This window comes from Amblyraja radiata, chromosome 9, assembly GCF_010909765.2.
Source record: "Amblyraja radiata isolate CabotCenter1 chromosome 9, sAmbRad1.1.pri, whole genome shotgun sequence".
NCBI lineage: Eukaryota > Metazoa > Chordata > Chondrichthyes > Rajiformes > Rajidae > Amblyraja > Amblyraja radiata.
The window spans coordinates 50,868,346-50,895,547 of NC_045964.1; the positions used below are offsets into that span (position 1 = coordinate 50,868,346).

A 27,202-nucleotide genomic window follows, 5' to 3' on the forward strand; every position below is an offset into this window, starting at 1 on the left:
CCCCCCTCCCTCCTAATTAATATTATTAACCTTCATAATCTCTTGCTGCACCTGCATATTGCCTTGTGGTGACAGTCAGAGAGCTATACACACAGAAACATGTCCTTTGGCCCAATTTCTCCATGCCAATCAAGTTGCCTAGCTGAATTAGTCCCACTTGCTTGTGCCTTTACCCTTTCCTCTAATAGCTGGTTCCATGCATGCACCACCTCTGTGTGAAAAAGTCGTTCCTCAGGTCTCTTTTAAACCTTTCCCCCTCTCACCATAAGCCTACGCTTAGTTTAAGACAATTCTACCTCAGGGAAAAACTGTGGCTATCCACCTTATCAATGCCTCTCAATTTTATATATCACTATAAGGTCACTTCTTAGCCTTCCAAACCACTTAGAGAAAAGCGCAGCCTCTCCTTATAACTCAAATCCATTTAATCCAATAACATCCTTGTAAAAGTTTGTTGCACCCTGTTAAGTTTAATTGCTTCTTTTTGATAGATCAGGGGGTTATGCACAGCTCTTCATTTGTCTTTTACAGCTATAACATGATGTCCCAACTCCTGTACTCAATAACCTGACTAATTTGGACAAGCATACCAAATGCCTTCTTCACCATTATATCTACCTTCATGGAACTTAGTACCTCTCTACCTTCAAAGGAATCTAGAGGAAACTCTCTCAAGAAGGCAGCTAATATCACCAAAGATCCACACTATCCTGCCAGACTCGCAGATCCTATCCACACTATCCTGCCTGTTATCATCAGGAAGCAAGAACAGGAGCATGAGAACTGTTACTTCCTGAATCAAGAACATCTTCCCATCAACCATCAGGCTCTTGAACTAAACTGTACAACTCTTCAGCAATAAACCACTATGGACTTTATCTAGGTTGTGCTATGTACTTCAGTTTGTATTATTATGGTCTGGTTATCTAGTATCACTGATGATTTATTGTATGACTTATTATTGTATATTTATTTGTTGTTAATGTGTTTGTAAAGTTGTAGCAAGTAAGAATTTCATTATTCTGTTCCCGGTGCATATGATAATTAAACATTCATGACTCTTGATTCTTAACTTTAGTCTTGACACCCCCGGATCTCTCTGTTTTATAACCCTAGAACCTACTGCTTCCAAAGGACCCCTAACAGGACTAATGTTTCCCTTATATTTAATGAATATTGGTATTAATACACTTATTATTAGTAATAAACATGGGGTCAAGGAAAGAGCATTCACGTCATGGCCCTATATCCACCAATCTTTCCACCCACTACGCACAAGAATCACAAGAAGCCAAGACACCATTGTGTGTGTGCAGGTGCCGAGAAGTGTGTGCAGCTCTGGCTGAACAATTTCTAATCTTGTGATGTGGATTCGAAAACATATGAATAAACTTGGGTATAGAGTCATAGAATTAGACAACACAGAAACAGGCCTGTCAGCCCAACTCACCCACGCTGACCAAAATTTACAAATGACATAAAACCTATAGATATATTAAAGCGTGATGAAAATGTTCAGCACAGACATTGTGGGACAAAGACCCTGTTGCAATGCTGTACGTTCTCTGTGAAATGTTAATTTGGCTGTGAGTATTTTGTCTAGTCTAGTTCACAGTCTCACAGTCTAACAAGAACTTTGTGAAAGCCCTGGAGAGGCATGTATTGACTCACAAAAGAAAAAAGGGCAAAGTCTGTGTACCTTTGAAATTTCCAGCTCCTTTCAAGTCAGTTTGTTATTTCTCCTATTTAGGTTTCATCTGTAAACTTGAATATACAGCTCTCTACGCAATATCTATTTCTAGGCCATAAATGCATATGAATTCAGGGCTGCCAAATCTCACGCTTTGAGCGTGAGAGTCACGCATTTCAGCCAATTCTCACGCCCTCACGCTGATGACAGAATTCTCACGCTGTCTTCAGTCCCTGCACAGCAAGGATCCTATAGAGGAGCTATACGATCTTTGCTGCACAGTTTGTCTCTTTGCACCACATGATAGCGATCTGTGCGGTCTGGGGAAGCGAGTCGGTTGACGGCTGTGAGTGACGTCGCGTCTCTTCTCTCTTGGTCGGATGTGCCTCGCTCCCTCCATTCCCTCCCTCCTGCCCTTCAACTCGCATGGCAGCGCCAGCGCCAGCGCTGCCAATCCACGCTACACCATGCCCGCCTGACTCCCCATTCAGGGCCGGGGAAAGAGAGGGAGGGGAGAAAGAGAGAGAGGGAAAGAAAAAAAGGGAGGGATGGAGGTAAAGAGAGACGGGGAGGGAATGTAGAAAGGGGTTGAAGGAAGGGAAGGAGAAAGGGGAGAAAGAGGGAGGGTGAGGAAAGAGAGGGAGGTGGAGGAAAGAGGGAAGGGGAGGAAAGAGGGGGGAGAAGAGAGGGAGGGATGGTAGAGGAAAGAGGAAGGGATGGGGGGAGGAGGGAGGAAGGGGAGCAAAGGGAAGGAGTGGGGAGGAAAGAGGGGGGAATATGGAGGGAGGGAGTGGGAAGGAAAGGTGTGTGTGTGTGTCTGTCTCCCTGTGTGTGTCTCCTTTGTGTGTGTGTGTGTTTGCCTCCCTGTGTGTGTCTCCTTGTGTGTCTCCCTGTGTGTGTGTCTCCCTGTGTGTGTGTGACCCCACGTTTTTTTTTCAATTCGTTTTCACGGGGTCGGGTAGGCACGCCGACCTGAGAACTGCAGCCAACCCTGGGATGCAAGCTGATCTGGGAACGGCAGCCAGTCCCTGGGACACGAGCTGATCTGGGAATGGCAGCCAGTCCCTGAGCAGGCAGAATGCCAACTTGATCATTATGGACAAATTGGGCCAGCCATGTACATGGTGTATAACTCTGACTCTATGCAGATCTGAATGGGCTTAGAATTACCATTTAAGCAAAATTGCCCCACTTTCCCCATTTTGATTCTTGAGATTAATATCCCTTTGCTCTGTTAACAGCGTTAAGGTAGTCAGGAAAGGGAACAAGTTATTTTTTTTAGTTTGCTTTAATTTGTTAGTTGATTGTTTGTTGAGTGCCATAATTTCTGAAATGGTCTTAAAGTAACTTAACTGTTATAAAACAGTAATAAGTGATTTTTGTCCAAACAATTGGAACTTGCATAAAATGTTTGCATTATTAGCAGGGTTGCCAACTCTCACGCATTGAGCGTGAGACTCACGCATTTCACAAAATTCTCACGCTCACACGCTGATCACAAAATTTCTCACGCTCAAAAATCTGCCGGTGCTGGAAGTTCAAAATAAAGCAAAAATTGTTTTAGAGGTGAGTAAAAACCAGTAGGGGAATATAAGGTGAATGCATAGTCTTTTTCCCGGGATATGTGATTCAAGCACTAGAGGGCATTGGTTTAAAACAGGGCTGTCAAACTACCGGCCCACCGGATGAGTTGGGGAAAGAAAAAGTAGTTTAGTTTCTCCCATGCAGATGATGTGATAGGTGAGACATGGTGGTGGTCCCAGCACCAACCCCCCTCCCTTTCCCCCCTGAGGCATGGCACACCCTCACCTCCGGCGGATCTATGTCTGTCGGCCGCTCTGTCCACACCCCATAGAGTTTTAACCCCGGCCCGGAGCGGACCGGGTGAGTGGAGGCGTCAGTGCTGCCTCCGGAGCCGCGGGGATGAATCTTGGGCTAAGGCTCCGCTCCGATGCCCGACCCCCAGGTCACTGACCCTTACCGCCCCCGGACCCAAGCTGGACAAGGAGCACCTGGGCCGGCCCACATTCCCGGGGGGTGGGGGGGGGGGGGGGGGAAGGGGAATGTTCCCCGGTCATCGCCAAGTCTCCGCTCACTCCGGATGTTGTCGCCGCTTCACTGACACTGACACACTCTCATAAACACACTGGCACACACAAGGTTTAAAGGGATATGGGGCAAATGCGGATAAATGGGACTAGTTTTGATGGGGCATCTTGATCTGCATGATCAAATTGAGATGAAGGGCCTATTTCCATGCTGTAAGACTATCACAAATTGTAGAAAGGGTGCAATTGCTCTGGAGAGGATCCAGGGGCGATTCATGAAGATGTTGGCAGGGCTGATATGACAGAACACTACAGTTGCAGTACAGATCCTTGGGGACCTTTTGTCTAGCCCATCCAGCAAAATAACCAATCCCCGCAATTTCTGTAGCAATCCACTGAACCTAAATTGCACGAATAATGCTGATAGCTTTGTGGAGATTACTTATAATTAACATATAAAAAAGTCTTATTAGTTTATTTGGATATGGTCACAAATTTTATAAGAGGCAAATACGTTATTATTATACATTTAAAATTGTGTAGTCTCGACACTGTGATTGATGGCATAATAAATGTAACAATCTGTGACAAGTTGTCACCTAATGTAATGTGACAATTACACCCCAAGGAAACATTACAATTCCATTCTTGGAAACAAATAGTTTAAAACAGAAATCCAAAAAGGTTAAAGGAGACATGATAAATAGATGACACAATCTTGAATTGGGAAATGTTGGTTCCACTTCTCCTTCATGTTCACAACACCTCTTCCTTCTTCATCTTTCCATCTCCGGGGGCGCTGTTCTGGCATCAGCCATGTCAGCAGTGCGTCAGTTTTTTCAACTTTTTTTTATTTTTTAGTATGTTTTAAAGTATGTATTTAATGTGTTTTTGTGTGTCTTGTGTGGGGGGTGGTGTGGGGGGGGGGGGGGTAAGGGGGAAACCGCTTCGGTCGCCTCCTCCATGGAGAGGCGACTTTTTCCAGGTCGCCTCCCCCGTGGCCTAACATCAAGGATCGGCGCGGCCTTTCCCGGAGACGCGCCCGGGACTTCAGCGGCGGGCGCAGCGTGGACTCTCGTTGTGGAGTGGGTGAACCCTCGCTGGGGCTCGCTGGAGGGGAGCGCTCCGTTTCGATGGCCCGGGGCAGCCGGCAGCCTGAAGTCGCGGTCTGCAGAGCTCCAGCTGGTGCGGCGTCTACAGCCCGGGATCCCTCGTGGGGGACCCGGGGAAAGAAGAAGCCACCACTGCCGGCCCACGGCCAACTTCTACCGCGGGGCCGGCATGGACTTACCATCACCCCGGGAGGGGAGCTTCGACCGCCGGCCCTGCAGTCTACGGTGCTTCTGGCTGCGGCGGGGACTTTAAATCTTGACCGCCGGCCTGCGGCCTACAACAATCTAAAGCCGCGGTCTCCGGTGAGGAAGAGCCGATCCTGGACTGACTTTGGACTCTGGTCCTGTCCACGGGGGGGAAATGGAGGAGGACTGGCCGAATTTTTGTGCCTTCCACCACAGTGATGAATGCTGTGGTGGATGTTTGTGTTACATTTTGTGTGTTCTTTATTATTGTATCGCTGCTGACAACCCAACCCAATCCTTGCCGGGTCACTGCTCGTGCGGTCGACCGGTCGGTGCAGAGAGTAGCTTTGAATGTTTGTCTCTTCATTGATTGTGTCCCTTTCTTTTAAAAAAAAAAAAAAAGCTACTGTAATGCGCCCTTTTAAATTGCCCCTCGGGGATGAATAAAGTGCTTGATTGATTACCCCTCCCTATGACATTTTCCTGACATCCATCTCATTCCTCACTTTTCCATTTTTCATCACCTCGATTTATAATTATTTCTCACCAATTTTCCCTTTAAACCTTTTGTCACCTAAATTTGTCTTCCTCCTATTTTACTTCCTCTTCTCATTCTTCTCACTTCCAGACTTTTTCCCACTTGTGCTTCTTTCCATGTTCCCTCTTACAAATAAACACCATTGTTAGTTTCCTCACAACCTCTTCCTTCTGTATTTTTCTCAGTTTCCATTCTCTCCACTCCATTCATCTTTGCCTTTTTCTCTTCCTTTTTCCCACTATACGCCCCTCCTGCACCCTCTCCTTGCCCCACTCTTGTACCCTCTTTGCCCCTCTACGCACTTCCTCCCCACTCACACCCATCACTACTACACACTCCACTCCTACACCCTCTCCGCTCTCCACTCCTACCTCTCCCTAGGACCCCTCCTCCCCCACTCTGCACCCTCTCTCCTGCCCCTACACCACCCTACTACTTGACCCCTCCTCTCACTACTCATATACCCTCTCCTTTCCTCTCCCTGCTCCTATATCAGAATCAGAATGCTTTATTGTCATTGCATGTGTCACATACAACGAGATTACTGTGTCTCTCCATTTAAAAGAACTTCAAACATTCACATACTCATACTTTTTACACTCCCTCCCTCCCCAACCCCCCCCCTTTCCACTGGCCCTACGCCCTCTCCCCTTCTCATTCCTAAACCTCCCTTCTCAACTCTCACTCCTACTCACACCACTTCCTATCCTATACACTTCACCCCATTCCAATACACTCCTCTCTCCATCTCCCCATTCCCTATACACTCTTCTCCATTTTCCATCTTCTCTCTGCAATTCCTCTAACCTTGTCAGTTCCCTTTCTCCTCTGCAGCAATCCCCATCCCCTTCTCTTTTACCCAGTCCATCTCCAATTGTCCTTCATGCCACTCTCTTTTTACCCACATGTCTTCAATAGCATGTTCTTCGGTTTCCAAGTCTGTACAGGTTTGTAGGTTAATTGGCTTGGTGGATGTAGAAATTGTCCCTAGTGTGTGTAGGATGGTGTTAATGTGCGGGGATCGCTGGTGGGTGCAGACCCGGAGGGCCGAAGGGCCTGTTTCCGCGCTATACCTCTAAACTAAGCATCACCTCCTCCTCTCCTGTCCTTTTGCCCACTCCTCAACCATTCATTACCCCCTTGCCCCTTCTCCTTTTACCCCTTTTCCACACACTCCTATCCCACTCCTTTCTTCAGACTCTTGCCCTCTTAGCTCAGCTCTTTTCTTTATCTCTTCTTCCTCTTCTCACCTCTGCTTTCTCTATTCCATTGCTTTCTCTGTCTCTCTCCTCCCCTGTTTCTCTGTCTCTCTCCTCCCCTCTGTCTGTCTCTCCTGTCGCTCTCTTCTTTCCCCCTCTGTCTCTGTTCTCCCCGTCTCTCTTTTCTTCCTACCTTTCTCCCATCACCCCCTTTTGTCGCTCTTTCTCTTTTCCAAATCTCGATCTCTCATTCTCCCCCCATCTTCTACTTCTCCCTCTGTTCTTCCCTACCTTCCGTCTTTCTCTTCTTACCCACCTCTCTTCCATCATCCCTCCTGTCTCTCTCTCTTCTCTTCTCCAATTCTATCTCCCTCTGACCTCCCCATCTCTCTCTTCTGCCACCCCCTTCTACTTCTCACTCTAACCGCCTGTCTCTCTCTTCTATCAACCCTTTCCATCTCTCTCTAATTTATCTCTCTCCCCCCTCTCTTCTCGTCTGTCTCTTCTTCCACCCCCCTTCTACTTCTCCATCAATCCCCCTCTCTCTTCTATCAACCCTTTCCATCTCTCTCTAATTCTCTATCTCGCTCTTACCCCTCTCCTCGTCTCTATCTCTTTCACCACACCTTTCTCCTCCAATTCTCTCTCTCTCTCGCTCTCTCTTCTTCCCCTACCCCCTCTCCGTCTCTTTTCTTCTCTTCTCCCCCTCTCCCTCTCTCCCCCTCCTGATCTCACAGATGAAGGAAAGGTCGCACATCCCGGAAGCAGCGCCCTGTCACCAAGGCAACAGTGACGGGAAAGTTATGCGCGGCGGGTTGGCGGCGCGGGCACCACTAGCAACGGCCATGGCGACTGCGGCGTCTCAGCCTGACCCCGGGCCCAGCTAACGCCGCCGCCGCCGCCGCCCCTCCAGTCACCGCGCCGGTGGAGAGTATGGGAAGGATCAGCATCAACATGGCAAACAAGAAAGGTACGTCCTGTGTCGCCTGAGTGCCGGCTCTCGTTGCCGAGTCTGAGTTTAACCGAAGTGGGCGCGAGTGCCTGCCGGTCGGTCGGGAGCGCGCACAGAGCTCGTGGACGCGCGTTGCTCGTGCTCGTGCCCGCGCCGTGGCTTCACCAACAGGAGAGTCTGCGCGCCCCCGGCACCCGGTTTTCCTGTGTTTAAGAAGGAACTGCAGATGCTGGAAAATCGAAGATACACAAAAACTGGAGAAACTCAGCGGGTGCAGCAGCATCTATGGAGCGAAGGAAAAAGGCAACGTTTCGGGCCTTTTTCCTTAGCTCCATAGATGCTGCTGCGCCCCCTGAGTTTCTCCAGCTTTTGTGTACCCCCGGTTTTCCTGTACCTTGGATGGCATTTATAAACGTGCCACATAATAGGCTGGGCACCAAGACTGGCGCCCGCAGAGTAAAAGGGGGCTGTGGCAGCATGGATGAAAGCAAAAAGAAAATGCTGATGCTGCAAACGTGAAATAAAAGCGGAATGTCCAGAGGGTATTAATACCAAGATACCCAGGCCAAGAAGCAGCCGTGGAAAGAGAGAGGAAAAAATAAAGATAATGTTTCAGATGAATGGTCTCATCAGAACTGGAAGAGTGAGAAAACAAGTCATTATTTAAATTGCAGACATAAATTCAGGCGAAGACAACAAAGGCAATGTAGGTGACAGATTATCCAAGGTTATCCCTCTGACACAATCGCCTTTAGTATTGTCTAAGAGGGAGTATTGTTAATGTTACGGATAGATGAGCTTACAATAAACTAGCCAGTTCCAACAAAGACACAGAAGGCAAGTTATCTAACTTTGTGAATTCGTTATTGAATCCTGAGGACTAAACATATCTAGAGGCTAGATGAGTTGAGTTTACATTGTTTTTTTGTTTGGAACAGTTATATTTAGACACATTTCTTATATTATAGGTGCCCATTCTATGCAGATAGAAAGAAATGTACTGTTAATTTGGCAAATATTTTCAGAGAGAACATTCAGGAAGTATATGTGCGAACCAGAAGGGATTTAATGAAATTATTTTACAGATAACAAACTTCAATTATATGTGTAGACTGGAAAAATCATGGTTTCTCCATGAAACAGAAGTTATGAGTGAATATGTTGGAGATATTTACAATCGAAGGATACAGCGTATATAGAGGAAAAGTGTACCTGTAGAGAGGCCAAAGAACCAGGGAGATAATATTAAACTGTTTCTTGAGATGAGGTTGACTTGCTTCAACCCCATTTTTGAAATAACTGATAAGGACAATGTGAGAACTGCAGATCTTTCCACATGAAATGCCTGTCAGGGTGGCGGGTGGGTGCGTAGTTTGTGAAGTGGTGCATCCACTCTGCCATTTACACTGGTCTTCTTTATTCTGCCGACACATGACTCAAGATTCTCAGTGTGATCCCGCGCCCCTTCTCCACTTTGAACAATCTTGGGCCAGGGATTCCCTGGAGTCAGCAAAGATGTTGCTTTGCAGTAAGAAATATTAAAAACAGTATTAGGGCAACAGCATAGCCTTGCTTGACAATGACAGGGACTCAGATTGATAAGGATCATGATCTGCATGCCATCACAAATCATAGAAACATAGAAAATAGGTGCAGGAGGAGACCATTCGGCCATTCGAGCCAGCACCCCATTCATTGTGATCATGGCTGATCGACCCAAATCAATAACCCGTGCCTGCCTTCTCCCCATATCCCTTGATTCCACTAGCCCCGAGAGCTCTATCTAATTCTCTCTTAATCAAAGGAGAAGGAGGTGAATTTCTATGTCATCCAAATTGAAGAGACTGTCCATCCCAGTTAACACACTCATGATAATGTTTTTTTTTAAAAACGATCTACAGCATATATAGAATTTATGTATTCACTGTTCTTGGCATTTCTCTTGAAGATAATTTTCATCATTTACACTACCATTCTCGGAGCTAGTAGCTTTTTGGCCACAGAGAAAATGGTTGAGGAGAACTGCAGTGATGACTTAAGTTAGACACAAAATACTGGAGTAACTCAGGCTAAGTTACTTTAGCATTTTATGTTTATCTTTGGTGTAAACCAGCATCCGCAGTTCTTACCTACACATGTAGTGATGACTTTCCCTGTGTCAAATGGCAGGGAAACCGTACAGTCAGATATGTCTTGTTTCTCGCGGATGGTCATGCTGTTTATGTTTTTGAGGTTGCCCTTACACCTCTTTCAGAGGTTGCCACATCTTCTCTTCCTGGATGTGGCAATGGGATTGTAGATTTGTGACCGAGGTTCCTCACATCCAAGTGGGGAGCAGATGGCATCCCTGCTTCAGCAGGGATGCCATCTGCTCCTGAGGTCTTGTTGCTTTTTATTTAGCCTCTGGCCTTTTTGACTTCTTATCTTTCAGGAAAAGATAAGACTGAGGATATCAAGGGTGATCACACAAAAGTTGAGGGTTTTTCAAAATGTTCCTTACACTGTTAAGGGCCTGTCCCACCAGCATGCGATTGCATGTGTCTAGCACGAGCAACCGTGGACCTCCATATCTCTTCCTCTTTTTTCATTTTTTTCCTGTCTCATGCCTGAGTACTTGGAAGGGCCCCTTTCACCATTCTCCTAGTTGTATAGATTCGCATTAATGTCAGCTGGTAATGGTTTCTGTGTCTTCAATACCTGTGAATACAAAACTGACAGGGTTCACGGGTTAATTGCTGTGCATACATCAGATTAATCGCTGAGGATGTAGGTCAGAGCTAACTTCCACACTCTTTAACTACTTACAAGGCAGACCCTTTAAAAATAGTTAATTGTTAAGAAAAAAACAATTAAAATTTTTATTCCCAATTGTTCCAATCTATCTTCCCAAATTTACAATTTTGACTTAACAGATTTTCTTCTGAGATAAAGGCATTTCCAATCTCATCCAACACCTCTACTCTGATTTCACATGGCCAGCGTGGAATTCAGGTCTTTATTTGAACTCAATTCAAAGGGTATGAAATAAGAAAAAAAAATTTAAAACACCGATAAGACAAAACAACCTGCATATTTGCATCTCTCCACTATAGCCTGGGACTGGATGTCAAGTACCCATACAGGCTTTGGGAGGATGCCACTAGCGAGAGACAGACAGATGATAGAAATGCTGGAAGGTACACAAAAATGCTGGAGAAACTCAGCGGGTGCAGCAGCATCTATGGAGCGAAGGAAATAGGCGACGTTTCGGGCCGAAACCCTTCTTCAGCCGCTGCACCCGCTGAGTTTCTCCAGCATTTTTGTGTACCTTCGATCTTCCAGCATCTGCAGTTCCTTCATGAACACAGAAATGCTGGAGTCAGGAGAACAAAAATAAACAGTTCATTTTCATAGAATGCTAATGCATTTGCAAAGAACAAAGGAAAAGAACTGCAACTTCTTAAAGAGACACACATTACCTCTTAAAAACCGTGAGATTCTACAAAGATTTATCACGTAAAAGAGCAAGCTCATTCAATTTCATCTGAATGATAGGATTAATTCAACATTCACTCAGAACCGGTTCCACAAACAAGTATCAGTCTTCTCACTCTCAATTCAAGGAAATCATGCAAACTCTTAAAAAATTGATACACCCAAATATGTTCATACTTTGTTCACAAATACAACACATACCGAAGAACAGTCTCGACCCAAAGCACACATTTCCACATCACATGTATCCCACTCAACCCTCTCTGCTGTTGCTACTGCCCCCTGTTAGGCACGGTCCATTTCATTAAAGCTTCAAAGTGTAAGCTACATTCCACATTCCCTTTCCTCCTTACCAGCATGCGTAAGGGATGGATATAGTTTAAAAAAACGGGCAGAGAAGCATCAGGTACACAAACTTGTCCGGGAGGGGTGAACCAGAGGCCCGTCAAAGGGTCAAAGAGCAGCCCCCTCGTTTTCAAAAATCGTGTTGAGCAGCAGAGGCGTCCCCCTGTATTAACTTTACATTCCCTTTGTCTGGCAGAGCCGTTCTGTCTACTAGAATCTTTGGTTCTGTGAGGACCAATGTGCAGAATTTGCAAGCTGCCATGTGGGCAGTAATGTCAGCTAGGGCATTCCCCTGGGAAGCTTTGTAGTTGCGGCCACTCGTATGGGCATTGCAGTTAATAATGGCCAGGTGGACTAGGAGAGCTGAGGCTTTCAGTGTGGCTGGTGCAGTAGCCAGTGCTGTTTTTAAGTTGTGAAAGTCTTCTTCTTGTTGGAATGAGAGAGTTAAAATGAATAAAGGGATGCTGCGGTGCTTTGGCAGAAGCACGGGTGACAGTAGTTTATTGTATAATGCTACGTCGGGAATTCACTGTCAGCAGAAATCAACCAAGCCCAGAAAAGCCCTCATCTGCTTAGGGGTGGGCGGGCTGGTGTGGTTCACAATGGAATGCTCGTTCTGTAGTACTGAACAATATACTTGCGTGAAAAGAGGTGATTGGTCCGATTCCTTGTCAGTCAGGATCCTGGGCCACCTGCCAAAGTGCAACACATCTCACTTGCCCGGTTACGAGCTCTGTGCCAAAAGTTATTCAAAGTTCAATGGTAATTTGTACAGCGGGCAGACTCTTATCACCGGCAAACCTGGCCGCAAAGCCTTCATAATTTTCTATCTCTCCTCGTGAAGAGCTAGCTTTCTCCTTATCTTTGTACTTGCAAACAGAAGGTCAGCTTTCATCTTATCAGCACACCGTGTTCCTGCTGGAATGCTCGTTCTGTACTCAATGCCCTGTCTGATGAAGGCTGAAGTAATTCTCTTAAGTGAAACTGAAGGGGAACGCATGTCAAAGGAATGACAATTCCCACAATAGACCTCCCATTTCCTCCAAACACAAGGCGTAGCTATGGGCACACGCATGGGCCCCAGCTACGCCTGCCTCTTTGTCGGGTACGTTGAACAATCCTTGTTCAATGCGTACCAGGGCCCCATCCCCGACCTCTACCTCCGCTACATTGACGACTGCTTTGGTGCCACCTCCTGCACCCACACACAACTGACTGACTTCATCCACTTCACCACCAACTTCCATCCGGCACTCCAATACACCTGGACGATTTCCGACACTTCCCTACCATTCCTTGACCTCACCATCTCCATCGCAGGGGACAGACTCCTGACCGACATACATTATAAACCCACTGACTCACATGGCTATCTGGACTACACGTCTTCCCACCCTGCCCCCTGTAAAGACTCCATCCCTTACTCCCAATTCCTCCGCCTACGCCGCATCTGTTCCCAGGATGAGACATTTCATACCAGGGCATCGGAAATGTCCTCGTTCTTCAGGGAACGGGGATTCCCCTCCGCCACCATAGATGAGGCTCACACCAGGGTCTCATCCATACCCCGCAACACTGCTCTCTCTCCCCATCCCCGCACACGCAACAAGGGCAGAGTCCCTCTGGTCCTCACCTTTCACCCCACCAGCCGGCAAATACAACACATAATCCTCCGCCATTTCCGCCACCTCCAACGTGACCCCACCACTCGCCACATCTTCCCATCTCCCCCCATGTCTGCCTTCCGCAAAGACCGCTCCCTCCGCAACTCCCTCGTCAATTCTTCCCTTCCCTCCCGCACCACCCCCTCCCCGGGCACTTTCCGTTGCAACCGCAAGAAATGCAACACCTGTCCCTTCACCTCCCCCCTCGACTCCAGCCACGGTCCCAAGCAGTCGTTCCAGGTGCGACAAAGGTTCACCTGTATCTCCTCCAACCTCATCTACTGCATCCGCTGCTCTAGATGTCAGCTAATTTACATCGGTGAGACCAAGCGTAGGTTGGGCGACCGTTTCGCCGAACACCTCCGCTCGGTCCGCCTTAACCTACATGACCTCCCGGTGGCTCAGCACTTCAACTCCCCCTCCCATTCCCAATCCGACCTCTCTGTCCTGGGTCTCCTCCATTGCCAGAGTGAGCAACAGCGGAAATTGGAGGAACAGCACCTCATATTCCGTCTGGGGTCCTTGCGCCCCTATGGCATCAACATTGAATTCCCCCAATTTGGCTAGCCTGTGCTGTCCCCTCCCCTTCCTTCACCCTCTAGCTGTCTCCTCCCACCCTCCCATCCGCCCGCCCTCGGGCTCCTCCTCTTCCCCTTTTTCCTTCTTTCTTTCCCCACCCCCCATCAGTCTGAAGAAGGGTTTCGGCCCGAAACGTCGCCTATTTCCTTCGCTCCATAGATGCTGCTGCACCCGCTGAGTTCCTCCAGCAATTTTGTGTACCTGTGCAGACTTAGTTGAGTTCTCGTCTCCTGCATCGTAAAGGGTCTGCATTCAATTACTTTGCCCATATCAATAGGTCCTTTCAGGCATTGTCAGGGCAGGGGGTCGTCAAGGTACAGTGCCTCAGCATCACGCTTTATTTATTTATTTGTTTTTTTACAGTCTTTGATGTATTCCTGTCTCTCTCTGGTGCTCTGCGTTGTTTAACTCTCTCACTGCTGGATTCATTACTGCTCCTCCTACCTCTTCTGCCTCAGCCTTTTTCCTTCTTTCCCATCTTCCTTTTCAGTCTCCGAGTCGCTATCAGTATCATTTTCTTCTGGTGGTGCTCTTCCCTGTAGGGGGGCCGGAGCCCCCCTCCCTACAGGATCTTAGTGGGGTAGATCCTGCTGCTAGGGACTGGTGGCCAGGGCATATGGGGGAGGTGATCTACACTATTCCTGATTTTGTTCCTCATCTCCCCCAAATTTGTTTTGCATCCCCCTCTTCTATAAACAGGGTTGCCATGCCAGACAAGGGGTCACCGGAGGACTCACCGGTATTGGGTTTGTTCTTAACTACTAATTGCTTGTTCTCCGAACTCTTCTAATCTGCACTTCCTTTCTTTGCCTTGGCCCTTATGTCCTCTTCCTCTGCCCACTGGCATTCCCTCTGAAGTACTTTCCATTCTTTTAAGCGGCCTTTTCACGGGGCGACTTGACGCAAGAGTTAACCGGAGTTTAACATCGTGGGAACCTCGTGCGATAACAGTACGGCATTCGTGGACCACCGTGGACCACCGTAGCGCTAACGGCAGGTCATCGTGTAACTTGGTCACTCGGGAGAAACTTCAAGAAAGTTTGAATTTCTCCAAGATTGACTTGTACACTTGTGGTTGAGTATTGCAACATTATATGAACGTAGTGGCCAGTGCGATATCCGTAATAACTCTTGCGGGTACCGTGGGAACTCCTGCGAACGGTGAACCCGGAAGCTGGACAGAGGGGACAGAAGGTGAGTAAAAATTATCTTCTGTGGGATTGAATTTAAAAATAAATAAAAATAAAGATTTGCATCCGCATATGGACATCAACTTATTCATGAGTTATGTTAATGAGATTCAAGAAAATAACTATAATCTTTAAAAGGGACTTTAAAAGGGACTTTACTGAAAGGTTACGCATTTTTATGGTCCGTGAGAAATTTTTCACGTACTTCTTTGAGAGATACAGGTCGGAGTCCTCGGGTCCAGGGGTCCGGAACGCTACCAATCAATGTTGTACAGAGACCCGTGTAAGGAGTGAACTGCACATGCTGGTTTAAACCGAAGACAGACACAAAAAGCTGGAGTAACTCAGCGAGTCAAGCAGCATCTCTGGAGAAAAAAAGCTGATGTTTCGGGACGAGACACATCTTCAGACTCAATTCCGATTAGGCTGTCTGAAGAAGGGCTCCGATTCGAATCGTCACCTATTCTTTTTCTCCAGAGATGCTGCCTGACCCGCTGACTTACTCCAGCTTTTTATGTTTTTCTTCCCAGATCTGACTTACCTGCTGAGTTACACCAACATTTTGTGTCCTTCTGTTCGTATTAACCAGCATTAACCAGCATCTGCAGTTCCTTTAGACATTACCTAACTTCAGATTTTAGAGATATAGCGCGTGGGAACTCCTGCGAACGGTAAACCCGGAAGCTGGACAGAGGGGACAGAAGGTGGTCTCAATATCGACAAGGGAACATGTGTCCTTCGAGGACGTCCCACCTTATTGTCATTGTTGGATAATCTTTTTAACAGGAACACTTGCAGAGATGGCTCCCAGAAAATCTCAAAGAAAGGGGGCAAAGCGTGTCAGAGATGTTTTTGCCATGTTGCGCTATTCAGTTTCTATATTGTTTCAGTTTCTATATCTATATTGTTGCTCTATTCAGTTTCCCAGGGGGTCGGGACGGGACTGGAGTTGGGAGGGAAAGGTGGGGGAGTCGAGGGAGAGGAGGGGGAGACAGATGGGGGTGTCTTCATTTACTGGCGGCGGGTGTCTGTCACTGAAACAGGCAGGTGAGATTTCACATCCACCTTGTGTGTGCCTCTCTCTCTCTCTCCCTCCCTCTTACACAGGCTGAGAGACTCTGCCTCTGTGAGTGTACGTCTCTTTCTCCCCCTCTCCCACACACAGTAAGACCGAGGTACTGTGCTCAGTCCATCTGTGTCTCCCACATACACAGTAAAATATGTCTCCAAATGAGCCAATTCAACCAAGGGAGGATATATATAGTGTGTGAAAAAAAAGTTACATCATTTGTGTCACGTGTAGTTCACGATGTTCATTCAAGATTTAACGCGAAAGCTCGGGAAACGGACAAGTCACTCGCACAAATAACAGAAATGCCGAGTACCGTGGGAACTCTTTATCTACCCCCGTTATATCGTGCGAGACTCGTGCTGGACCACGACCTCTTCACTCTGGTGACATCTTGCGTCAACTCGCCCCGTGAAAAGGCCCCATTATAGTTCCTTCTTTTTAATTGTCTCTAGATTCCATGTTCCCCCTACTGGCCAAGACTCATCACCCAACGTTTGGTCAATAATCTTTGTTGTTTTTAGGATTCAAATAACACATGTGTTGTATGACCATCCCTCATCGCTATTATGCAAATTATTCACCATGCCTAGCTAATCATCGACTGGTTACTAATTAGCAAAAACATACACAACTAGCAACAAACCTTTTTGTTTGCCATGCCCAATCGCCGACTACTCTTTTTAGTAGTAAATTCACAATACAATCTATCCAATACACATTTGTGACAAAACCATTTTAGCACAAGGCTGGACTGAGTTGATCATGTGTGATATCAAGGGTGATCACACAAAAGTTGAGGGATTTTCAAAATGTCCCTTACACCATCACATGTCCTATATAATTTTGCTTCCACGTTTCAATCCGAACATAGTCTACTCAGATCTGGTCCCAGTTATCTTACTCCTCCCATCATGACTGGATCAAGTCTATGTTGTAGGTGGTAGCAATGTTAAAATAAATCTATCACAGACAATTTCCACCCCAATGCTGCAAAACATCCATTATCATAACCTAGGAACTTCGGATGCTTTGACATTGACATAAAACACGATGGGCAGTTTGAATAATCAGATGGTAGGTACATTTATTCTGGATGAGCAAACTATGAGATAAATAGTTGTTGAGAAATGAATTAGTCTGGCATTTCAGTAACTCTCCCTGTGGAATAAAGCATTGACTGGCAACCTCTCACCTAGTTAACATTAAACCAGCATGCTATGGTTATAAGTGCAGACATTCCAAGCCTAAAACGCACAGATGAGGCCAGATAGAACGTTTCTTGCAATCTTAAAAGGATACCCTGCATGCATTCCAGGGAGAGAAACATAGATCCTTCTTGGCAACGTCAAACTGAAAAGACACAACTTTGGGTAGTGCAATCAGGAAGGAAGGTGTAAGGAAGGTTGATGTCATCAGAGTGGTGCTCATAATAAAATATTGGGAGCATGGCTCAATTTTGCTGTTGAGACTAGCACAATTTTAATGTAACGGTGACTGGCCCAGCAACGTTATCATGTTAGATTTTACCATAACAACAGGGATGCCAGTTTCACTTGTGCCAAGAAGGATTTCTATGACTGTTTGATTGATCACCATCTCATCTATTCTGCTGTCTTCATCAACCAACCCCAAAAGCAACTTACAATGACAATAGAAACATTGACGCAGGAAAATCCATGTTACAGCTCTCATGAACCTAACAGACAATCTGACAACTCACAGACAAAGTATATACATAGGAAATAATTAACAGTTCCCTCTCTGACATGCATGATAGAGAACTCGAGCAGTTCACCACTTAATGAAGAACATTCTCTTTCAGCGCTAAGTGTAGGTTTCTGCCGAATTCTCAGGTGTTGAGCAATTAAACAATTGAAGACGGTAGAAAGCTTTTTGAATGCTGCAATCATCAATGATGAAGGAACTGAGTAGATTGTTTCCCCATGTAATGCTGATTTGTTAGAAGGCTCTTGAACCTAGAGTAAATAGGGTAAATAAGTAACTAATTGAGGCAGTTGCCTGTGCTAAATTTGCATCAATGATTTGGATGAGAACATACAGGTCAAGATTAGCAAGGTTGCTGATGATATAAAAGTGGGTGGTTTTACAGATAGTGAAGATGGTTGTGAAAGATTACAGCAGGATATGAATTGATTGGCCAGGTGGGCTGGGAAATGGTTGATGGAATTTAATACAGAGAAGTGGGAGGTGTTGCATTTTGGAATGCCTAACTATGGCAGGACCTACACAGTGAATGGTAGGTCGATGGGGAGTGTTGTGGAGCAGAGGGATCGAGGAGTGCAGGTTCACGGTTCCTTGAAGGTCGAGTCGCAGGTAGATAAAGTGGTCAAAAATGCTTTTGGCACATTGGCCTTCATCAGTCAATATCAGAGTATAGAAGTTGGGAGGTCATGTTACAGTTGTATAAGACTTTGACAAGACCGCATTTAGAATATTGTGTTCAGTTCTGGACACCATGTTATATGAAAGATATTGTCAAGCTTGAAAGGGTTCAGAGAAGATTCATGAGGATGTTGCCAGGACTAGAGGGTGTGAGCTATAGAGAGAGGTTGGGTTGGCTGGGTCTCTATTCCTTGGAGCGTGATGAGGGGTGATCTTTAGAGGTGTACACAATCATGAGAGGAATAGATCAGGTAGATGCACAGTCTCTTGCCCAGAGTAAGGGAATCGAGGACCAGAAGACATAGGTTCAAGGTGAGGATAAAATATTTATTAGGAATTTGAGCTGCCAGATGAGGTAGTTGAGGCTAGGACTATCCCAACGTTTAAGAAACAGTTAGACAGGTACAGGGTTGGAGGGATATGGACCAAGCGCAGGCAGGTCAGACCAGTACAGCTGGGACATGTTAGCCGGTATGGGCAAGTTGGGCCGAAGTTCCTGTTTCCACACTGTATGACTATGACTCTGTGATTAAATTCTGTGTATCAATGGCGATATCATAAATTCTGGTTTTGTGAGAAGCATGGGGATACATTGAAGGTATTGTTGATGGTTAGAAGTAGCCATGAAGAAAGGAAGGTAGGCATTTGGAGGGAAGAAATAAGAGCCTGCCACGCCAGAGTAGGACTGGGTAACTCATTTGTTGCAATCTATATTTCTCCTTGATTATATCATTTTCTTGAGGACAAGTGTCAAATGGGCCAGTGCCCATTTGTCTGTATCCACTTGAATGGAACAGCTTTATACGCATGTTGTTAAATGAAATTATCATTTCATTTCTCTAAGTACAATCAATGGTTGAGGATAGTTCTTGATAAAGGAATTGCCATTTAGAATTAAAACAGACAGAATGTATATCTACTGACATGTTTTCTGACTGCTTTCTAAAATAACATGAACATTGAGTAGACAATGGGGAAAAAACCCCTTTTATATCAATCTACTAAAACCAAGAAATGTGTCAATCATAACCTTATCAGTCTCTATCAGTAAGGATGAGTATAAGGGTGTTAGGGAAATCCAGAGGGATGTTCTAATTCCCATGTCAATGTTTGTCTCTTAAAAGCAGACAGCAACAAAAGGTAAACCAAGGCAATCTTTAATCGATTCGTCAGACGGGAGTGGTGAGATCTACAAAGAGCACACACATTGCTCATTGCTTCTCGGGCTCCACCCACAGAACAAAGGAAAGTTAGCACAATTATACATTTTTCTTATCAGTAAAACACTCCTACCAAGTCTGAATATGGCATGACTGAAAGATTCTATAGCCTTTCAGAATACAGGAAAGGCTGGGTCCAAATCAAGCTCATCCAATAACAAGTTATTACTTATCTCTGGAGCGTCAGCAATTTTTTCAATCTTGGCTTCTATGGCCTTGAAAGAAACACATGTTATTACGCAGGTTTCCATCTTAACGTCTTTATTAAAAAGACAACCTGTCCTCCGTATTGTGTTCCATATAATCTGCAATGTCATTCAGACTTGGCACCAAGCCATTCTTTTGTTCTACTAGACCATGCTTTTTGTCGAAGAACTACTCCATTTTGCAAACTATATTAGATCCGACTATTAGCTCTTTCACCCAGATGGAGAATTTAAATACAATTAAGTAAATGCTTTCAGAATAATAAGCTGGTTTCACCATGGTGACTATGAAACATGATTATCTTTAAAAACCCACTTAAAAAGAAACATCTATATAACTAAAAGTCTCATCTTGACCACTTCCTACTGCGCTGTATATTGATTTTAGAAAAAAACACAACCATATATCGCTTTGATTTTTGGCCATCTTACTCACAGTCCTCCTCTGCTGAGGAGGATTTTCCGATCGATGAAAAATAAAAAAGGTATGAATGTTTTAAAAATCTTGAGATCGGTTGATTTGTCCACTCGCCAATAAATCACCATGATGAAGGTAACGCCCCTTCCGGGGGGCCAGGAGTATAAAGCCCAAATTATATGAAATTGCATTTGAATTTGGTGGCCTGCACTCTGCTTGAAATGGTATGAAATTGCATATGAATTTGGTGGCCTGCACTCTGCTTGAAATGGTATGAAATTGCATATGAATATGGTGGCCTGCATTCTGCTTGAAATGGTATGAAATTGTATTTGAATTTGGTGGCCTGCACTCTGCTTGAAATGGTATGAAATTGCATTTGAATTTGGTGGCCTGCACTCTGCTTGAAATGGTATGAAATTGCATTTGAATATGGTGGCCTGCACTCTGCTTGAAATGGTATGAAATTGTATTTGAATTTGGTGGCCTGCACTCTGCTTGAAATGGTATGAAATTGCATTTGAATTTGGTGGCCTGCACTCTGCTTGAAATAGTATGAAATTGTATTTGAATTTGGTGGCCTGCACTCTGCTTGAAATGGTATTTCAAGGAATAGTCATGAGTGAACTGCCAGCCCACCAGCCGTGAGTCAACTGCCAGCCCAACAGCCGTGAGTGAGTGAACTGCCAGCCCACCAGCCGTGAGTGAGTGAACTGCCAGCTCAACAGCCCTGAGTGAGTGAACTGCCAGCCCACCAGCCCTGAGTGACTGAACTGCCAACCCACCAGAACTGAGTGAGTGAGCTGCCAGCCACCAGCCCTGAGTGACTGAGCTGCCAGCCTAAAAGTCTCATCTTGACCACTTCCTACTGCGCTGTATATTGATTTTAGAAAAAAACACAACCATATATCGCTTTGATTTCCTGAGTGACTGAGCTGCCAGCCCACCAGGCCTGACTTAGCTGCCAACCCAAGAATCCATTTGGCCCACAATGTCCATACTAGCCCTCTGGAAACCAGTCCCTTCGGCCCACAACACCCATACTAGCGCTCCAGAAAGCCCCCACTGGCCACCAATATTGGAATTGGTGGAGAGGTGGAATATTGCATTGGGGGACCAGCCCTCCCGTGTGAACATGAAACCCAACGGGTCCCACTTCGTCTAGTATTACCTTAATTGTAAGAGATTGCAGCTCTGAGATGCAGATGGACCTGGCTTAGTGCATGATTCGTGAAAGGCTAGTATGCTGGAACTGTAAGTGATTAGGAAAGTTAACAGAATGTTATTGTTTCTTACTATAGACATTAGGTGCAGGAGTAGGCCATTCGGCCCTTCGAGCCAGCACCGCCATTCACTGTGACCATGGCTGAAATTCATGCACACTCAGTACCCCGTTCCTGCCTTCTCCCCATGTCCCCTGACTCCGCTATCTTTAAGAGCTTTATCGAACTCTTTCTTGAAAGCATCCAGAGAATTGGCCTCCACTGCCTTCTGGGGCAGAGAATTCCACAGATTCACAACCCTCTGTGTGAAAATGTTTTTCATTATCTCCGTTCTAAATGGCTTACCCTTATTCTTAAACTGTGGCCCCTGGTTCTTCACTCCCCCAACATCGGGAACATGTTTCCTGCGTCTAGCATGTCCAAACCCTTAATAATCTTATATGTTTCAATAAGATCCCCTCTGATCTTCTAAATTCCAGACCAGCCCAGCCGCTCCATTCTATCAACATATGACAGTCCCGCCATCCCGGGAATTAAGCTTGTGAACCTACGCTGCACGCCCTCAATAGCAAGAATGTCCTTCCTCAAATTTGGTGACCAAAACTGCACACAGTACTCCAGGTATGGTCTCACTAGGGCCCCGTACAACTGCAGAAGAACCTCTTTGCTGCTATACTCAACTCCTCTTGTTATGAAGGCCAACATGCCATTCGCTTTCTTCACTGCCTGCTGTACCTGCATGCTTACTTTCAGTGACTAATGAACAAGGACCCCCAGATCCAGTTGTACTACCAACAAAATTGAATTTTGTTTCCTTCGAAGGAATTGAATACAAAAGCAGCGAGACTATACATAGCTATATAGCATATAGATGAGACCAGGTCTGGAGTACTGTGTATTTCTTTATTTAAGAAAGAGATTGGGATGTCCAAAAGTAAGCCATTGCCAAGCCTCTCTCGTTACAGCCACATTACTTATGTGACCTGTTCACTTGAGTTTCTCATCAATGGTGATACCATAATGTTGGTGGTGGAGGACTCAGTGATAGTAACGTGATTGAATATCGAAGATGGTTGTTACACTCTTTTTTGTCATAAATGATTATTGCCTGGCACTTGTGTGTTGGAAATGTTATTTGCCAGGTGTAAACCCTTCCTGAATGTTGTACAACTCTTGCTGCCTACAGACATGGAATGCTTCATTTGCTGAGGAGTTGTGAATAGAAGTGAACATTGTTGTAATCATTAGCAGACATCCCCAATTCTGACTTTGATAGCCACCTTCCTTTAAGTCAGAAAGTTGTATAGCTTAGAAACAGGCTCTGAAGAAATGTCCCGACCCAAAACGTCACCCATCCTTTTTTTTTTATGTGATGCTGCCTGGCCAGCTGAGTTACTCCAGCACTTTGCGTCTACCTTTAGCCCACAGTGTCCACGTTGACCATCATGCCTATCAATACTCTTTCCTGCAATAATTCCATATCCCTCTTGCCTTGCTCTATAATGTACTAGAAGCCTCAGGCATTGCTCGTTTAGTTTAGTTTAGGGATACAGTGCGGAAACAGGCCCTTCGGCCCACTGAGTACGCGCCAACCAGCGACCCCCGCACATTAACACTATCCTACACCCACTAGGTCATCATTTTTATATTTACCAAGCCAATTAACCTACAAACCTGTACGTCTTTGGAGTGTGGGAGGAAACCGAAGTTCTCGGAGAAAACCCATGAAGATCACGGGGAGAATGTACAAACTCCGTACAGACAGTACCCGTAATCGGGATCGAACCCGGTTCTCCGGCGCTGCAATTGCTGTAAGGCAGCAACTCTCCCGCTGCGCCACTGTGACCACCCCTACTGTTCCTGCCTCCACCTACTCCTCTGGCAGCTCATTCCAGATGACAACTGTTCTTTGTGTGAATAATTTACCCCTCAGATCCTTTTTACATCTCCTTCCTCGCACCTTAGACCTATGTCCATATGTTTTAAACAACCCTACCATAGGAAACAGATTCTATGTTACCCTAACGATAGACGCACCAACTATCGCTTGTAACTCAGAGCAAACTGGGGCATGAAGAAAATTGCATCCTCTTCATGTGCTTGTGCTTTCGGATAGAAGAATTGCAACTTGGTCAGGCAGTAGACAACAAGAAGATAACCAGAGATGAGATGGAAATTCCATGTGGTGAACCACCAGGAAAAGAGTGCTTTGGAATAAGGGCAAGGGGAGATTATAGCACAGGTTACAGCTCTCTGGAGGGTAATGTCCCTGCATGAGAACTTCGGGGATAAACTATGAAAGAAAATTGATGTGGTGTATGCAATGTGTTGAGTGGAGGACTTGTAGGCCTGTCTATAGAGTTCTGAGGCTATCCTTTCCACTGCGGATATAGTGGTCAATTCGGAGGCCCAAAAATAGTATAATATCAGAAGGCCAATATCGCATGTTCACTGCAGAACAAGGAGCACAGTGGAAACGCAGAATTTTGTTATTATGGTTCTGGCTACCTATATTCATGACCTCAGAAACCTGTTCTCCAAAAGATTATTTGGATTTCTGAAGCTCTGTTTCAATGGTTCGATGTTGTGCATGTCAGCTATTCTCACACTGGATTATAGCATTCGTGATCCCACCATAGGTATTTCATTAGGGCTTGATAATGCATGTTGGGGTTGCCAAGAAGGTGCAGTCTAAAAGCAGATGATCTGGACTGTTTGCTACTTGAATTATCGTATCCAAGATCGTATGCAGTCTTTCACCACTAGAGGTCAACAGCACTGCAAGGAACCAAAATGCAGATGTATCACACAGAAGTGCATGTTCTTGCCTCTGGATTGGCATTGAGCAAATGCACGAGCTATCAGTTGCGATTTCTATGGAATTTTGAATGCTTTTGAATGAAATGTAGTCAGCTGATATTCAGTGCACTAATGCATCAATTGCAAATGATCATCCTTATTTTCTAGTTTCTGCCTCTTTCCTCTTTATCTTGGTAATCTTCTCTGCCCAACAGTGCTTTGAAATTTGTCTACACTTCCAATCTTCTGCTTTGCTAGGTTTAAATTTCTCCACTTTTTGTTGATCATACCCAGGGGCGGATCTACTATGAAACTAATTAAGCTTAAGCTTCAGGGCCCCTAATTCCGGAGGGGCCCCAGAAGCGACTTTAGTCCAGATATTCTTCCAACTTAAATCGGAATTCTGATTTTGTTGTTTTCCTAGAAATTAATCTGATTTTTCACCTCGACTAAAGCCCTCGCCTCGACTAAACTTCACCTCACACTTAAACCTCAACTCACTAATCCCCGACTAATCGCCTCCTCTCTCCTGCTTCCACGGGGAGGGGCTGCGGACGGGCGGGGCTCAACGTCAGCGCACGTGCGCCCATCCACTCCCCTCTTGGGCAATGCACCTGCGCTGCACTCGGCCCCGCCCCCCTGGTTGGAGCCGTTTCACTCACGTGAGGCGCCGCCAACAGGTGGTGGGGACAATAAATAGCGGGAGCGGGAGAGAGGCGGCGTTTAGTTGAGGCGCAGATTACGTGTGAGGTGGGAAGTTTAGTCGTGTGGTGGGAGGTTTAGTCGTGAGGTGGGAGATTTAGTTAAGTTGAGGTAGGTTTAAAGTGTGAGATGAGGTGTGAGGTTTATTTGAGGGGTGAGGTTTATTGAGGTATGCTTTAGTCGAGGCGAGGTTTAGGTGTGAGGAGAAGTTTTTGTGGTGAGATATTGTCGAGGCGAGAGGATTAATCATTAGTCAAGGTGTAGGTGGGTAGGTGAGGAGAAGTGGGTGTCTGAGCTCAGGAAGGGAGACTGAGGTGCTACTGAAGGAGACAAGACCACTGCCTTCTGTGGCAGAGAATTCCACAAATTCACAACTCTGGGTGAAAACGTTTTTTCTCATCTCAGTGCTAGGCAAAGAGACATTTCAGGTAATATTTTGTAATTTTTTTTTAGCTGTATGAGGCCATTTATTGAAACATATAAGCTTATTAAGGGTTTGGACACGCTAGAGGCAGAAAACATGTTTCCAATGCTGGGAGTGTCCAAAACCAGGGTGCCACAGTTTAAGAATAAGGGGTAGGCCATTTAGAACGGAGATGAGGAAATATTTTTTCACACAGAGAGTTGTGAATCTGTGGAATTCTTTGCCTCAGAGGGTGGTGGAGGCCAATTCTCTGTATGCTTTCAAGAGAGAGATAGAGCTCTTAAAGATAGCAGATCAAGGGATATGGGGAGAAGGCAGGAATGGGGTACTGATTGTGGATGACCAGCCATGATCACAGTGAATGGCGGTGCTGGCTCAAAGGGCCAAATGGCATATTCCTGCACCTATTGTCTATTTTTTATTTCATGAAATATATATCTTTTGTGGGTTATTTTACTGCTTGTGTGTTATAAAAAATCTAAGCTTCTGTTATGTAAACTATCAGCAGAAAGCTTGAGGCTGCGGCCCCTGAACCCCCCCCGCCGGGGGCTTAGCCAGCTTTCTAGACACCCGGCCAATACATCCTACTTTTTTTCTGGAGGTGAATATCATCCTTAGTCCACATTGCTTAAAAATTTTGGGTCTACTATATGAGAAGGGGTTTTAAAAAAAGAATAATATTAATAATATAGTGTAATTCAATACAAAATAATAGTTAAAATAAAAATTTTAAGGTTATTAAAGTATCATATAGGCTAGCCGTAAATGAAAAAAACGTTCAAATTAAGGATGTTTCATTCTAAATATGTTTAATATAAAATAATTATGAATAATTTAAAACACAATTAACATTTATGACAGAAATTAAAATTTGTGGTGATCTGTCGTGGAACAACCCCATTGAAGACGATAACAGTGGTTACCCAGACCTCGTTGCTGGTTGCGAAGGGGCCCTCATAACAGTTCAGCCTTCAGGGCCCCAAAAATGTAGGTCCGCCACTGACCATGCCTTCAATTGCTTGGAGTCTAAGATGTGAAAATCCTCCCTTCTCATTCTTTTTTTTAAAATAATATTTTTATTATAAGCATTTACATATAATCAAAACACATTTTGTTTATCAATTACATATTGTTAATAGTTGAGATCCCAGCTATCAAAGTAATTGGGGGTCCTCATTTATCAATTAAATATCAACACAGCTTCTATTTGTTTATTTTTTTATAGGTAGAAAGAAAGGAGAAAAAAAACGATTAAAAAATATAGAATAAATTACCAATAATACAACTTTGGAGATAGGTCTGTAGATTATAAAACATAACTATTCATCTAATCCTGGGTTCAAGTTTCAGTCAGGCTTCTGCGCCGGACCAATTTACCCTTTCAGAAAATCAATAAATGGAGACCATATTCTAGCAAATAATTCTTGTTTGTCAATTAAGACAAGTCTAGTTCTTTCCAAATGTAAGGTCTCCGACATCTCCATAATCCACATATTAATTGTGGGGGTTGTTGGATTTTTCCAAAATTTTAATATTAATTTTTTCCCAGTTATTATACTATAATCAAGGAAGTTTCTTTGGCTTGTTGTAAGTTTTAGGTTTTGTTCTGATATTCTTAATATTATTAGTTTTGAGTCGGGATCCAATTGGATATTAACAACTTCAGAAATTATTCTAAAAATATTCGTCCAGAAATAATTAATTTTTATACAATTTGCAAAAGTATGAGTTAAATTAGCCTCTGAGTATTGACATTTG

General features: G+C 45.0%; 1 protein-coding gene across 5 annotated transcripts in view; it reads left to right on the forward strand.

The window, feature by feature from the left end:
- Window positions 1-7,508: 7,508 nt before the first annotated feature.
- spata7 (spermatogenesis associated 7) overlaps window positions 7,509-27,202 on the forward strand; it is an 86,007-nt gene continuing 66,313 nt past the window's right edge. For 2 of the 5 annotated variants that reach the window (XM_033027371.1, XM_033027372.1), the window contains exon 1: window positions 7,509-7,743. In XM_033027371.1, coding sequence (XP_032883262.1) covers window positions 7,707-7,743 — 37 coding nt within the window. In that variant the 5' untranslated portion in view covers window positions 7,509-7,706. The remainder of the gene's footprint in view (window positions 7,744-27,202) is intronic. The other 3 variants (XM_033027369.1, XM_033027370.1, XM_033027368.1) reach the window with 2 other exon arrangements.